The sequence below is a fragment of the Heptranchias perlo genome, chromosome 9, assembly GCF_035084215.1.
Source record: "Heptranchias perlo isolate sHepPer1 chromosome 9, sHepPer1.hap1, whole genome shotgun sequence".
Classification (NCBI taxonomy): domain Eukaryota; kingdom Metazoa; phylum Chordata; class Chondrichthyes; order Hexanchiformes; family Hexanchidae; genus Heptranchias; species Heptranchias perlo.
In genome coordinates this window covers 39,857,443-39,872,566 of record NC_090333.1, presented here as the reverse complement: position 1 = coordinate 39,872,566, position 15,124 = coordinate 39,857,443, and the positions used below count along the sequence as shown (strand labels likewise).

General features: G+C 43.1%; 1 protein-coding gene across 1 annotated transcript in view; it reads right to left on the bottom strand.

Annotated features, from left to right (window-relative positions):
* The window catches only part of spata6 (spermatogenesis associated 6), a 109,717-nt gene that overhangs the window by 77,924 nt on the left and 16,669 nt on the right, over positions 1-15,124 (bottom strand). Inside the window, exons 3-5 of the mRNA XM_067990250.1 lie at positions 12,112-12,160; positions 11,961-12,002; positions 6,177-6,301 (exon numbers count right to left, since the gene is read on the bottom strand). Of these exons, the coding sequence (XP_067846351.1) occupies positions 6,177-6,301; positions 11,961-12,002; positions 12,112-12,160 (216 nt within the window). The remainder of the gene's footprint in view (positions 1-6,176; positions 6,302-11,960; positions 12,003-12,111; positions 12,161-15,124) is intronic.

Here is a 15,124-nt window from a genome sequence, read left to right as displayed (position 1 = left end):
TGATTCAGCCTCCACAGCTTTTTGGGGTAAAGAATTCCAAACATTCATGACCCTCCGGGAGAAGAAATTCCTCTTCTTTTCTGTCTTAAACAGGTTACCCCTTATTCTGAGACTATGCCCCTTAGTTTTAGATTCCTCATGAAGCATAACATCCTCTCAGCATCTACCCTATCAAGTCCCCTTAGAATCTTGTATATTTCAATAAGATCTCCTCTCATTCTTCTAAACTCCAATGTGTATAGATCCAACCTGTTCAATCTTTCCTCAAAAGACAACCCCTCCATAACCTGAATCAACCAAGTGAACCTTCTCTGAACTGCCTCCAATGCAAGTATGTTCTTCCTTAATTAAGGGCACCAGAACAGTACGCAGTACTCCAGGTGTGGTCTCACCAGCACCCTGTACAGTTGTAGCATGACATCCCTGCTTTTATACTCCATCCCCCTAGAAATAAAGGCCAATATCCCGTTTGCCTTCCGGATTACCTGCTGCACCTGTATGTTGAATTTTTGTGTGTCATGTACGAGGACACCCAGATCACGCTGTGCCGCAGCATTTTGTAGTATTTCTCCATTCAAATAATATTTTGCTTCTTTATTTTTCCTCCCAAAGTGGATGACTTCACATTTTCCCACATTATATTCCATCTGCCAAATTTTTGCCCATTTGCTTAACCTGTCAATATACCTTTGCAGTCACTTTGTGCCCTCCTCACAACTAGCTTTTCCACCTATCATTGTATCATCAGCAAATTTGGCCACAAGACAATAGTTGAGGCCCCAGCACTGAGCCCTGCAGCACTCCACTAGTTACAGATTGCCATTTTGAAAATGACCCTTTTATCCCGACTCTGTTTTCTGTTAGTTAGCCAATCCTCTATCCATGCCAGTATATTACCCCCAACACCATGAACTCTTATCTTGTGCAGTAATCTTTTATGTGGCACCTTATCGAATGCCTTTTGGAAATCCAAATATACTGCATCCATTGGTTCCCCTTTATTCATCCTGCCCATTACTTCTTCAAAGAACTCTCAGGAATTTGTCAGACATGATTTCCCCTTCACACAATCAAGGAGAGTCAACATGGTTTTATTATGAGTCTCCAAATGTCCTGCTACTACTTCCTTAATAATGGTTTTCCAATCTGCTGGAACCTTTCCAGAATCTTGTGAATTCTGGAAGATTACAACCAATGCATCCACTATCTCTGTAGCCACTTCCTTTAAGACCCTCGGATGTAAGCCATCAGGTCCAGGGCACTTGTCAGCCTTTAGACCCATTAGTTTACCTAGTACGTTTTCTCTAGTGATAGTGATTGATTTTAGTTCCTCCCTCCCCTTTGCCCCTTGATTTTCTACTATTATTGGTATGTTATTAGTGTCTTCTACTGTGAAGACAAATACAAAATATCTGTTCAATTCCTCTGCCATTTCCTTGTTTTCCATTATTATTTCCCAGTCTCATCCTCTAAGGGACCAATGTTTACTTTAGCTACCCTCTTCTTTTTATATACTTGTAGAAGCTTTTACTGTCAGTATTTATATTTCTTGCTCGTTTACTCTCATAATTTATTTTCTCCCTCTTTATTATTCTTTTAGTCATCCTTTGTATTTTTAAAGTTTTCCCAATCTGCAGGCTTACCAGTAATCTTTGCCATGTTGTATGCTTTTTCTTTTAACCTGATACCATCCTTGACTTCCTTAGCTAGCCATGGTTGGTTCACCCTTTTTGTGGAGCCTTTCCTCCTCACAGGGATATATTTTTGTTACGAGTCATAAAATATCTTTTTAAATGTTTGCCACTGTTTATCCACCATCATACCATCTAATCTGTTTACCCAGTCCACTTTAGCCAATTCCGCCCTCATCCCTTTATAACTGCCCTTATTTAAGTTTAATACAGTAGTTTCAGACCCAAGATCCTCGCTCTCAAACTGGATGTGAAATTCTATCATGTTATGATCACTGCTTCCCAAGGGATCCTTTACTTTGAGATCATTAATTAATCATGTTTCGTTACCCTTTACCAGATCCAAAATGGCCTGTTCCCTGGTTGGTTCTCCGACGTATCGGTCTAAGAAACAATCCCTAATACAGTCTATGAACTCCTCCTCGGGGCTATTTTTGCCAAGTTGATTTGTCCAATCTATGCGAAAGTTAAAATCGCCCATGATTATTGCATTACCTTTTTTACAAGCCCCCCTTATTTCCTGATTTATATTTTGCCCTACAGTGTCGCTACTCCCACCAGTGATTTCTTTCCCTTGCTATTTCTTACCTCCACCCAAATTGATTCAACATCTTGATCGTTTTTTCCTATCCTTCCGAAATGTTAAATAACCTTGAATATTTAGCTCCCAACCTTGGTCACCTTGCAACCACGTCTCTGTAATGGCCACAAGATCATACCCATTTGTTTCTATTTGTGCCGTCAATTCATCTATCTTATTACGAATGCTGCGCGCATTCCGATAAAGAACCTTTAATTTTGTCTTTTTACCATTCTTTCCTACTCCGACCCCATTTGCTAGTGCACTCTTATATTTGTACCCTCTGTCCCTTCCTGACACACTCTGTTGGGAGCTAAATATTCAGGGTTATTTAACATTTCAGAAGGATAGGAAAAAAGGTAAAGATGGTGGGGCAGCTCTGTTAATAAAGGATGAAATTGGTATAATAGTGAGAAATGATCTTGGCTCAGAAGATCAAGATGTGGAATCAATTTGGGTGGAGGTAAGAAATGATTACCCCCATCACTTTCCTGTACTACTGCCTTGTCTTTTCTCTTTATCAATCTAAACTTCGCCCCACCTGAGCCCTCCCTCACTTTATTTAGTTCAAAGCCTTCTCTACCGCCCTAGCTATTCGGTTTGCCAGAACACTGGTCCCAGCATGATTCACGTGAAGCCCGTCCCAACGGAACAGCTCCCACTTTCCCCAGTACTGGTGCTAGTGCCCCATATGAATATGAATATGAAATCGAAACCCACTTCTCCCACACCAATCTTTGAGCCACGCTTTCATCTCTCTGATCCGATTTACCCTGTGTCAATTTGCTCATGGCTCAGGTAATAAACCGGAGATTATCATCTTTGTGGTTCTGCTTTTTAATTTAGTCCCTAGCTGCTCAAACTCCCTCAGCAGAATCTCTTTCTTAGTCCTACCTATGTCGTTGGTACCTACATGGACCACGACAACTGGATCCTCCCCCTCCCACTCCCAATCCAAGTTTCTCTCCAGCCCTGTGGAGATGTCCTTAACCCTGGCACCAGGTAGGCAACACAGCCTTCGGGACTCCCACTCTTGGCTGCAGAGAACAGTGTCTATCCCTCGAACTATACTGTCGCCTACTACAACCACATTCCTTTTTACTCCCCCCACTTGAATGGCCCCCTGAACCAGGGACTGCAATGGCCAGTTTGCTCATCCTCCCTGTAGTCCCTGCACTCGTCCACAAGGGCTGCAAGAACCTCGTATCTATTGGTCAAGTGCAGAGGCTGAGGCTCCTGCAACGCTACCTCCTGGATCCCCGTACCTGCCTCACTCGCAGTCACACTCTCCTGTCCCTCACCACGTGCCAATTCTACAGTATTTAGTCTAAGGGGCGTGACTGCCTCCTGGATCAAAATGTCCAGGTAACTTTCTCCTCCCTGATGTATCGCAATGTCTGCAGCTCGGACTCCAGGTCCTCAACTCAGAGCCGAAGTTCCTCGAGCTGCATACACTTACCACAGAAGTAGTCGCCCTGGACAAAACTGTCCAGTAGCTCCCACATATTGCAGCTGCAACACATCTCCTGCCCTGTCATAACTATTTTATTTATATAATTGATTACTACACTGCCAATCAAATTAGTTTTAGGTTGAACCAAGTACTGGCCTTGTTTAATTTATTAAATTAAGTTTAGCTTTTTTTCAAAAAAATTAGTTTTATGCTATAAGTTACTTAGCCCACAGTCATAAGAAAGAAGAAAACAGAAGAGATACTCACCACCAACCACCTACCTGCCTTACCTGTGACATCACACTGCAGTTTTGTTTTGTTGTTGCTGTGACCCGCTCTCGGTACGCTCCTCTCCGCTGACTAACTAAATGCACCTCGCCCCTTACTGCACCGAATCCCCTCTTTCACCAAATTCCCAATTATAGACTCTGTCGAAACCAGACTCCGTCGATAGCTGCTACTCCGTGCTCCCTCATTCCGTGCGTTAGCAAAACCCTACTGAATTTATGCCAGTTAGAATGCCAATCACCTGAGTCAGCCTCAGCTGACAGTAGATTACCAGTTCTAACCAGTCACCTAATTAACTAGGTGACCAATTGCCACTTCAGGCTGCTTGTTTACCACTAACTGAAAGCTGCAAGTTACGATTAAATTTAAGTTAAATGCTTGATGCCAAACTTAGTCAAATTTTAGATAAAGATCAACCCTTAAAAATCCCCTCACTCACCAAATTCCCAATTATAGACTCTGTCGAAACTAGACTCCGTCGATAGCTGCTACTCCGTGCTCCCTCACTCCGGCAACTTTATATGATTCCTCTTTGGATCTAATACTATCCTTAATTTCTTTTGTTAACCATGGTTGGGCCGCTTTTCCTTTTGTGTTTTTGCGCCAGAAAGGAATGTATAACAGTTGCAATTCATGCATTCGTTCCTTAAATGTTAGCCATTGCCCATCCACCTTCATGCCTTTTAATGAAGCTCCCCAATCTATCATAGCCAACTCACTCCTCATACCTTCGTAGTTTCCTTTGTTTAGATTTAGGACCCTAGTTTCGGATTGGACTACTTCACTTTCCATCTTAATGAAGAATTCAATCATGTTATGGTCACTCTTCCCTCAAGGACCTCGCACAACAAGGTTATTAATTTACCCCTTCTCATTGCACAATACCCAATCTAGGATAGCGTGTTCCCTAGTTGGCTAAAAACAAAATCTCGTACACATTCCAGGAATTCATCCTCCACAGTATTATTGCTAATTTGGTTTGGCCAGTCCATATGTAGATTAAAGTCACCCACGATTACTGTAGTACCCTTGTTACATGCATCTCTAATTTCCTGTTTGATCCCATCCCCTACATTACCACTACTGTTTGGAGGCCTATAGACAACTCCCACCAGTGTTTTCTGCCCCTTGGTGCTTCTTAACTCCACCTAGACTAATTCTACATCTTGATTTTCTGAGCCAATATCCTTTCTCACTATTGCTCTGATTTCATCCTTTACTAACAACGCCACCCCACCTCCTTTTCCTTTTTGCCTGTCCTTCCTAAATATTGAATACCTTGGATATTCAGCTCCCAGCCTTGGTCACCCTGCAGCCATGTCTCCGTAATCGCAATTATATTGTATCCATTTACATCTATTTGCGCTGTTAATTTGTTTACCTTATTACGAATGCTTCGTGCATTCAGATACAGTGCATTTAGATTTGCCTTTTTAACATTTTTAGACATCTTAACATTTTTTTGTACTATGGTCCTATTTACTACCATTTTTTCTTACCCGGACCCTATTTGTTAGTGTACTCTTTTGTTTACATGCTCTGTCCCTTTCTGATACAATCTGGTTATCCTTACCCCAATCACTTTCCTGCACTGCTTCCTTGTCTTTTCTCTTTATCATTCTAGATTTCACTCCACGGGGACCCTTCCCCCCCTCCTTATTTAGTTTAAAGCCCTATCTACCACCCTCGTTATTCGATTCGCTAGAACTCTGGTCCCAGCATGGTTCAGGTGTAGTCCGTCCAATGGAACAACTCTCTCGGTTCCGTAGAGAGTAGTGTAATAAGGTTAGCATACCATCCTTTTACCTCTGGAACCTAGGTTTGAATCCAGGCCACTAGTCAAATGAAATCTTTCTCTCCTTGTATAAAATGCAAGTCATACTGGTGCAGTGGGGTGATAAGTAAAATAAGCTTTGCTCTTTCTCCAATATGATACAATTGACTTGAGTTCTTGATGCTGACACTGTTTGCAAAAAGTGCGAAATGTTCCTTTCTGCAGCAGTGCCATCTCTCACCTTGATAAACTTGATATTCACCCTCAAATCCTTAAAATTGGATTTATAAGAGAAGATTTTTATTTGGTGCAATGAAACTTTGTAACCTATGTTGTTATGTAACATGAGGTGGTATATTTCATATTAACTGCATATCAATACTCACTTACAGGGAAATCAATTGATCTCTTCATCAACAGCTCTCTATCCGTCCCAGGATAGCTTGGTGTTAGCCTGCGACCAGGATAAAGAAATTCCCTGGTGTTCTGCTCGTAGATAGATAGTGTTTCACCCACTGCAAAGAAATATTTTGAAGACATCAAGCCATAAAACTTGTAATCCTATTCCAGCATCGTAACAATGGCAGAGCAGGACTATTACTACGCTGCAGAATAATGTGCCTGACTCTGTCAGAATTCCAAGGATCAGACACCCACACCGGTATTGGTACAGTTAGAGTGCCCACTAGGTGAGGAAGCAGGAATATTCGGCGGTGGACACTTGCATGGGGACAGGGCCGGCTGGTGCAGTTTAAGGTTTTGGATAAGAATAGAAATAAACCTATTTCTAGGAGGGCTGATAATATTGGCAAAATCTTTAGTATCGCAATTCATAAAACCAACCTGAAACACTCCTGTGGGTCCCAGTTCAAAAGCGGAGAAGTATTGTATGCCTGTAAGAGGCAGGAGTACAGTACTTTGGAGCCACCAGAGGCAGAACTTGTGGGATTTCCAGCAGGTGACATCATCCTGTCAGTCTCATCTCCAGTCCTGACATGAAGCTGCAAGGAAGTAGATGCAAGAACTGCCCAACCTTGCAGGAAACCCTGATGCATCATAGAACGAGGCCATCACGTTTAATCATGGTAGGATGTTTTTAATATTTACATTGGTGGGTAAAGTGAACTCAATGCAGTTACACAACTAATACTAGGAAAGAAGAAGGAACTTGCATTCATATAGTACCTTAACATGTCTTCAGGATGTTCCGAAGAGCTTTGCAGCCAGTGGCATACCTATGAAGTGCTGCCACTATTTTTATGTAGGCAAGAGTGGCAGTTAATTTACACATAGCAAGATCCCACAAGCAATTTAATGAATGACCAAATAATCTGTTTTTTGTGATGGCTGTAGTAAAAATGTTGACCAGAGCACTGGAAGAAGCCTCTTCAAATATTGCCATGGAATTCTTAACATCCAACTTGAGCTGATAGATTGGGCCTTGGTTTAATCTTTTATTTGAAGGACTGTAGCTCCGACAATGCAGCACTCTCCCAACACTGCACTTAAGAGTCAGCCTAGATTTTGGGCTCAAGTCCATAGTGGGGCTTAAGCCAATAGCCCTCTGACTCAAAGGCAAGAACATTACTAACTGAGCCAAGCTAGACACTTAACTGTGATAAGTTCTTTTAAGGAATAAATTATACATTGTTGAAGCGCAGTATATGATTGTACAAAACGTACCACCTAGATTTTTCCTTTCTTAGGTGCTAATGCAAAATGTTAGCTTAAGTTAGGCACTACAATAGCATAAAGTTAGGCTCAAATTGCATTTGTACTACTGAAAGCTATTTTCTAGGATTAAAGGGGTGGGAAGCACAACACACCACAACGTCAATCAATCTAAAGCAAAATACTGCTGATTCTGGAAATCCGAAGTAAAAACAGAAAATGTTGGAAAAGCTCTGCAAGTGAGGCAGCATCTGTGGAGAAAGAAACAGAGTTAACGTTTCAGGTTGAAGACCTTTCAGTAGAACTGGAAGATGTTACAGAGTTAAAGTTTTTAAGCAAGTACAGAGCCGGGGAGGGGAGGGGAGGAAAGAACAAAGGGGAAGGTCTGTGATAGGGTAGAGGGCAAGAGTGATTAAATGCCAAAAGGGATTAGGATGCAAGGCAAGGAGGGTGGTAATGGGACAAGTTAAGAAATAAAAGATCGGTCTAGAGTGGCTGTAAATGGCAACAGCAGAACCATTACCAGCACTTGCTGTCCAAAAAAATGGGAGCGTGACCCTGACCTGCCGGTCGCTTGCCATTTTAATTCCCCGTCCCACTCTCACTCTGAATTCTCTGTCCTTGGCCCCTTACACTGTTCCAATGAAGCTCAACGGAAGCTCGAGGAACAGCACCTCATATTTCATTTAGGCACTTTGCAACCTTCCGGACTCAACATTGATTTCGATAGCTTCAGATCATAACCACTGCTCCCATTTTTTCGGACAGCAAGTGCTGGTAATGGTTCTGCTGTTGCCATTTACAGCCAGTCTAGACCAATCTTTTGTTTCTTAACTTGTTCCAGTACCAACCGCCTTGCCTTGCACCATCATCCCTTTTGTCATTTAATCACTCTTGCCCTCTACCCTATCACAGACCTTCCCTTTTGTTCTTTCCTTCCCTCCCCGCCCTCCCTCCCCCTTTCCCTGGTTCTGTACTTGCTTAAAAACTTTAACTCTTTAACATCTTCCAGTTCTGACGAAAGGTCTTCGACCTGAAATGTTAACTCTATTTCTTTCTGCACAGATGCTGCCTCACTTCATGAGCTTTTTGAGTATTTTCTGTTTTTATTTCCTCAATCAATCTGTTGTGTATCTTGAGTGGTAGAACTAGGTGATCCACCACAATAAGAAGGTTAAGTAGACAAACGTCACCAGTGAGTCAATCTTTTACACCTTCTAGCAATCTGCTTAACAGCATTATAGGTTGGAAGTCAGTCAACACCATTAAGAATATTTCAGTAAAAGTAGTGGCACATTCTCCCACACTCTCACCCCTCTGGGTCCCTTGTGCTCAGTGAATCAACCGGTACCAATTCTTCTGTCACAATGGATCCGCAGGGTGGTCATAGCACCACTACAATTGGCCTCATTGCACTGAACCAGAAAAAAATTACCTAGGATTGCTCTTCATAACACCTTTGATTCCATGACCATCTCTGTTCTATCAGATTTTATATTAAATCATGAATGATCTAAAACCTTCACCAAATTAATAACGCAAAAACAGAATCCAAACTTTTCAGCTCCCACCAAAATCTCTGTACCCATCGTGCTGATTCTATCCTTTTCCCAGTTTCTTAATCAGGTTTGTAACCTCTGTATTCTGATCAACTCGGAGCTGAGTTTCAAACTTAATATTCTCCTCATCACCAAGAACAATTACTCACACTTTTCACCTACCTTACCTTTGCTCAAACCCTTATCCATGCTTTGTTTACTTCAAGGTTTGATTTCACCAGTGTCCTCCCAAGCAAACGAGCAACAGGAGGCTGCAGCCGGGTGAAGGCTGGAAGCTCTACTGAGCCAAGATATCGGGGCCATGATCGGGACTGGGGGAGGGGAGCCAGGACATCAGGGCCGGAGTGCCAAATGCTTCCTTGTGAGGTCTGGGGGGAGAACTCCTGCTCCTCCTCACCCACAGGAGTTCTAAGAGGAGGAGACCTTTAGCACTTACCTTGGCCAGTCGGCACCTCCCACCTCGGATCTGCTGTCGGGAATCCCACAGTGCGGACCTGACTTACTGTTACATTTAAGTCGTGGTGCAATGATTTCAAAATTGAGGTTAAAATCGAGGCCTAAATTCCACTCACCCATCATCTTTATCACTTCCATAACTCCCTGACCTCCAATACACTGAAATCAAAATCCTTATCCTTGTTTACAAATCCTTTCATAGCCTAGCCCAAGACTAACTCTGCAACCTTCTTCAGCCTTTCGTGTCAGCCACTGCCCTTTGGTCCAAAGACTCCGATCTCTGTTATATCAACAACAACAATTTGCATTTGTATCGCGTCTTTAACATAGTAAAACGTCCCATGGCGCTTACAGAAGCGTTATCAATTTGACACCGAGCCACTTAAGGAGATATTAGGGCAGGTGACCAAAAGCTTGGTCAAAGAGATAGGTTTTAAGGAGCATCTTAAAGAAGGGGAGAGAGAGCATAAGAACATAAGAACGTAAGAAATAGGGTCAGGAGTAGGCCACACAGCCCCTTGAACCTGCTCCATCATTCAGTAAGATCATGGCTGATCTTCTACCTCAATTCCACTTTCCCGCCTTATCCCCATATCCTTTGATTCCCTTAGTGTCCAGGGAGGTAGAGTCTGAGAGGTTTAGGGAGGAAATTCTGGAGCTTAGGGCCTAGGCAGCTGAAGGCACAGCCGCCAATGGTGGACCGATGAAAATAGGGGATGCGCAAGAGGCAAGAATTGGAGGAGCGCAGAGATATCGGAGGGTTGTAGGGCCGGACGAGGTTACAGAGATAGAGAAAGGTGAGGCTATGGAGGGATTTGAAAACTGAGATGAGAATTTTAAAATTCTGGCATTGCCGAACTGGGAGCCAATGTAGGTCAGCGAGCACAGGGGTGATGGGTGAACGGGTCTTGGTGCAAGTTAGAATACGGACAGTTGGATGAGCTCAAGTTCAACCTCTCAAGCTGCTCCTCCATTAGCGACAAAACCTTCAGCCACTTCAGCCCTTCTCTCTGGAACTCCCCTTTGCTAATTCTCTCCTTGCATTTACCTTAAAACCAATGTTTTTAACTGTGCCTTCAGTAATGCTTCTATTACTACTCGGCATTTGTACTGTCCTATGAAGTGCCTTGGGACGTTATTACATTAAAGCAATAAAACTGCACGTTGTTGTCATAGTTGCTGTCCCATGATCCATGTTGGAAAACACCACTTATGGATGTTTGGTGAGGCCAGGATTCAGCCCTCTACGCTTGAAAACCTGATGACATTCACACATGGCTCACACATGAAGAATTGCCAATTGGGCAAGGTACAGGAGGTGAATTCTTAACACCCTTGAAATAGTACCACTGTATATATCAGCAACAATTGGAAAAAGGTGGGGGTGAACAATTCCAGTTTTTTGAGTCTCTCTTCACAACTTGGGGTTATGTCTCAGAGTCATCCTAGTTGTTTTCCCTCCAACACAGCAATTTCCATTTGAAGTTAAGGCACCTAAACAGCATATAATAATGGAAGCATGGATTCACCAATGCATACAGAAATTTTCCTTTAAATTACAATATTCAATGGACATTTTTTTTGGAAGAATTTTACCTGACCTCATATTCACAGACATTCACTTTTGAAAGTTATCTAGATTCAATATAGGGAAGGTTGTGACATTCACTTTGCAGGAATGCACACCTAAAAGTAGTCAGTGAATAAATAGAGTTAATCAGATTTCGTTTTTTTCCTTTTGTCTCTATTTTAATTTTGTTCCTCCAATTCCCCTCCTTAATTACTTGCTGGGATATGGTTCCACAGGCATCAATTGCACTTCAATAACTCCCCCAATAGTCAATGATCAAGTGTGCGCCTTGATAGTGTGTGGATCACCGAACGCAACAGAGTGGAACCCAATCCTGTATTCATCAAACATTCACACATATGCCAAGCATGTCATTTTACAGCAATCAGGAATGAGAACCAGGCTGATTTTTGTCTTTCTATCCCAGGGACTCTGAGGCCAATTATAACATTCTTATTACCATTTGAGATCTTAGCACAGACTGGGAAATTACTAGAGACCGTCCCGGTCTGTATAGCTCACCTATTCACTTGATAAACTCACTGAGACATTAGGGTAGTTTCATTTTCAATTTTCCATTTCAGGATTTTGTACGTGCTTTCCATCTTCCTTTCAATTCTAAGTATGAAGGAACTCAATGCATTTTAATAAAATAACATGACGTAAGCAATATGTGCTTGTGTTTCTACTCACATAATGCGTTCCCTTACAATAGAACTTTTTCCATTATTTTGTTCTCGGCTTATATACGAGGGAGAAATGTGTTTGTAGATCTCAAAATGAGCATCACATCACTATATATGTTAAATGGTAGTGGTACTTTACTAGACGATAGCAATCTTCAGAAAATGTATTCCCCTTGAGCAAATAGTAACTGACAAGTAAACATATTGATATTTTTGCAAATTTTGATAGTACCTGGCGGAGTCAGCTGTATCAATTCAAATTTTGTTGTATCCACTGTGAAGAAAGGAATCGTAAGATAACATCAGTACTAATTAAATGATAAATGAGTATTAGAGCTGTGCATTCATAAAATACAAAAAAATCACGAATGAGTTGTTCTTACTTTCCAGAATGTCTGCAACATGCCCTGGATTCATGGCTTCCGGAAAGATCTGTGTTTGTACAAAACAGAAAAAAGAAAATTAACTACAAAGAATCACAATTACTCATCACTTGGAAATAATCTTCCAGTATCAGGAAACATATAATTCAAGGCGAACTGTTTTTCTTGAAATAGATGATGGTTGAAGAGAAGAATTATGAATCTGGACTAATGTAAGTTTTAAACTGAAATGGAGTTTGTTGAAATGGTCAATAGGAACAGCTTGCTGCTTTAGTGGAGCAAACTGCTGCATTTGTACAATGCATTTTGGAATTAATTTAACTCAGGCAATCCACTAAATTATTAGAAATTTCAGGTTAGGGCTCCTTTGCTTAACCCTTTTTCTCAGCTGCTTTGATAGTACAGGTGATCTCACAATGAAAGTGACTTCGTTTGTTGTGAAGGTTTCTCTGAATGTTGCTTTTGTCTGTTAATTACAAATAGTGTAGATTTGTTTCATTTTCAAAAATTCTTATTGAATCACATCCATTAAATTTGTAAACGTGCTACACTATTGTGAAATGTTATCTGTTAAAATGAAAAGCAAACAGAAATGTAGGTTAATGTCACCTATATTCAAACAACTTGCCCTTATGTAGCACCTTTAACATGTGTCTCAAGCCAATCATTTGGGGGGCGGGGGGAAGGTTGGACAACAAACATAAATTCAACATTAGGGATGGTGACAAAAGACATGGTTGAAAAAGTAGGTTTTGAGAAAGTGGGAAGAGATATATCAAGGCATTTTGGTTTGGGTTTGGGAAGGGAATTTCAGAATGCAGAGACATCAGCCTGAATTTTAACAATGAGGCGGGGTCTCAGCCAGCAGTGGGGGTGGGGGGGGAATGGTTAATAAATGGGTGGGAAACCCAGAAAATTTTTTTGTGCGTGTTCCCGAACGATCGCAACTCAATTGATGCCACTTAATTCAACTTCCGGGTTTCAAGTCCTCAAGCTGCGCAGCGGGCGTATTGCACACCTGCATGAAAAGATTTAGAGCCCACTATTTAAAGGGTAAATGCAACAATGCATTTTGAAGGAGAAAGGCGCAAAAAGCAGAACGAAACGTCAGAACAAAGGCAGCACCCAGGTTCTTGGACGCCACCCTGGAGATGCTGGCTGTTGTGAGAAGCAGAAAGGAGGTGTTATACCCACCTGACAGGAGGAAGAAACCTGGTTCTGCTAGCAAGCAGGTGTGGCTGGAGGTGGCAGAACAGATCAGCAGCAGGAGCACGGTGCCCCGGTCTTGGCTGCAGTGCAGGAAGCGATTTAATGATCTAACCAGGTCAGGAAAAGTGAGTACAGTTACTGATTCACCTATATTCTGTGGTGAACATTACCTCCCTCACACTGCCCTGCGAAGCGTACTTCATCACATCACTCCTCACACCCACTTGAGGCTCAGTGTCAAGTTACCTTCACTTTCTGTGCACTTCTTCACCCCGCCCCCCACCATTTGTGCACCCACCTCGCCCACTCATCCCAATCCTGATGCAATGTGATCAATCTGTCTGATAGTCACCCTCTGATGCATCTCATTCATTGTCAGCATGACCAAGAGCAATGCATCCATCGGGTGACCCCGTTACCCTCACTCACACACATCTGTACTTTCTCCCCTTGTAGGAGAAGAGAGCGCAAAATGCAAGGGAGAGGAGTCAGACTGGAAGGGGGCCTTCATAGTTCGTGGCCCTTACAGAGGCGGAGGAGGAGGCTTTGGAAATTAGCTGAACGGGGAGTGCCTGGTCATCAGTAAAGCCGAGACTGGCACCACGCAAACATCTGGTGATAAAACTTTAACATCCCTCACACACATGGATTGATGTTATCAATGATTGGCCTGATGCACTCCTCAGTATGCTCATCGCAACATTACTTCTGCGATGAATCTAAACATTACTGTATGTTCTCTTCCAGGGCCGTCAAGGGGTGAAGACATGGTCGAGGGCGATTCCTCAATGTTCCCTGCCTATGAGGGTGCACCATCACATCTCAGTGAGCCATGCACCGGCGCAGATACTCACACCTTGGTGGGTCCTATTAGAGAGGTAGTTGGTTTGTCACCTGGTGAGTCACCACACACGAGTGAGCGAGAGCAGACACTGGTAAGTCCGCGTCGGTGGGCGCACTCCTCTCCAAGCTCTGCTCAGCTTGGCACAGATGCTGAACCCCGGGGGCCATCCATGAAAAGGAGAATGATAGAGGTACAGACGCACCTTTGCAACGTACTGGAAGACTTGCCACACTCAGTCTCCACATTGACGCAGAGGATGGAGGAGTCCACCTCCAGCATTAGTGGACTGCTGGCGCAGGTAAGAGCAGGAATGTCTGCAATGGAGGAAATAGTAGCCTCCATTGCGCTTCATGCACGGCTCACAAGAGTCCATTCAGGCTCTGGCAACGGCCGTGCGGACTCAGGGTGAACAACATTCTGCCGCCTTAAACAGGCAGACAAAAATATTAGCACTGACCTAACAAGGCACCACACATGTTCTCCAAACTGTTGTCCAGCAGAGTGGCAGGAGTGTGATGTGCCCCTGGCCCAGGAGAGGGGGACATGGAAGTGGGGACTCCACTCAAAGTGCCCCCACATCTCACCTGTTGCTCCCCCCTCAACCATTACCCGCAATGCTGCCTCCTCTCCAGACGGCCGAGTCTGCCCCTGCACGTGCGCAGGTGGATCAATCTTTGGTGGGGCCCTCACGGACTCCAAAACCCAGATGTCGTAGGCTGAAAGCATCTAAGCAGTCCGGGCATGATTCTGAGCAACCTGCCACCACCTCTGCTGCAGCCACAGGGGTTGCACCATGTTGAAACGGTAGGAAGAGGAAGTCTAAAGTTTTGTAATCACCAAGGGTATGCACAAGGGTGTCTGACAGAATATCATGTTTTTCATTTTTATTTGGTTTTGGTTAAATGTACATTAAATGTTATGATTCTCACCACCACCACTGCCACGTCTTGTCCATTCTTG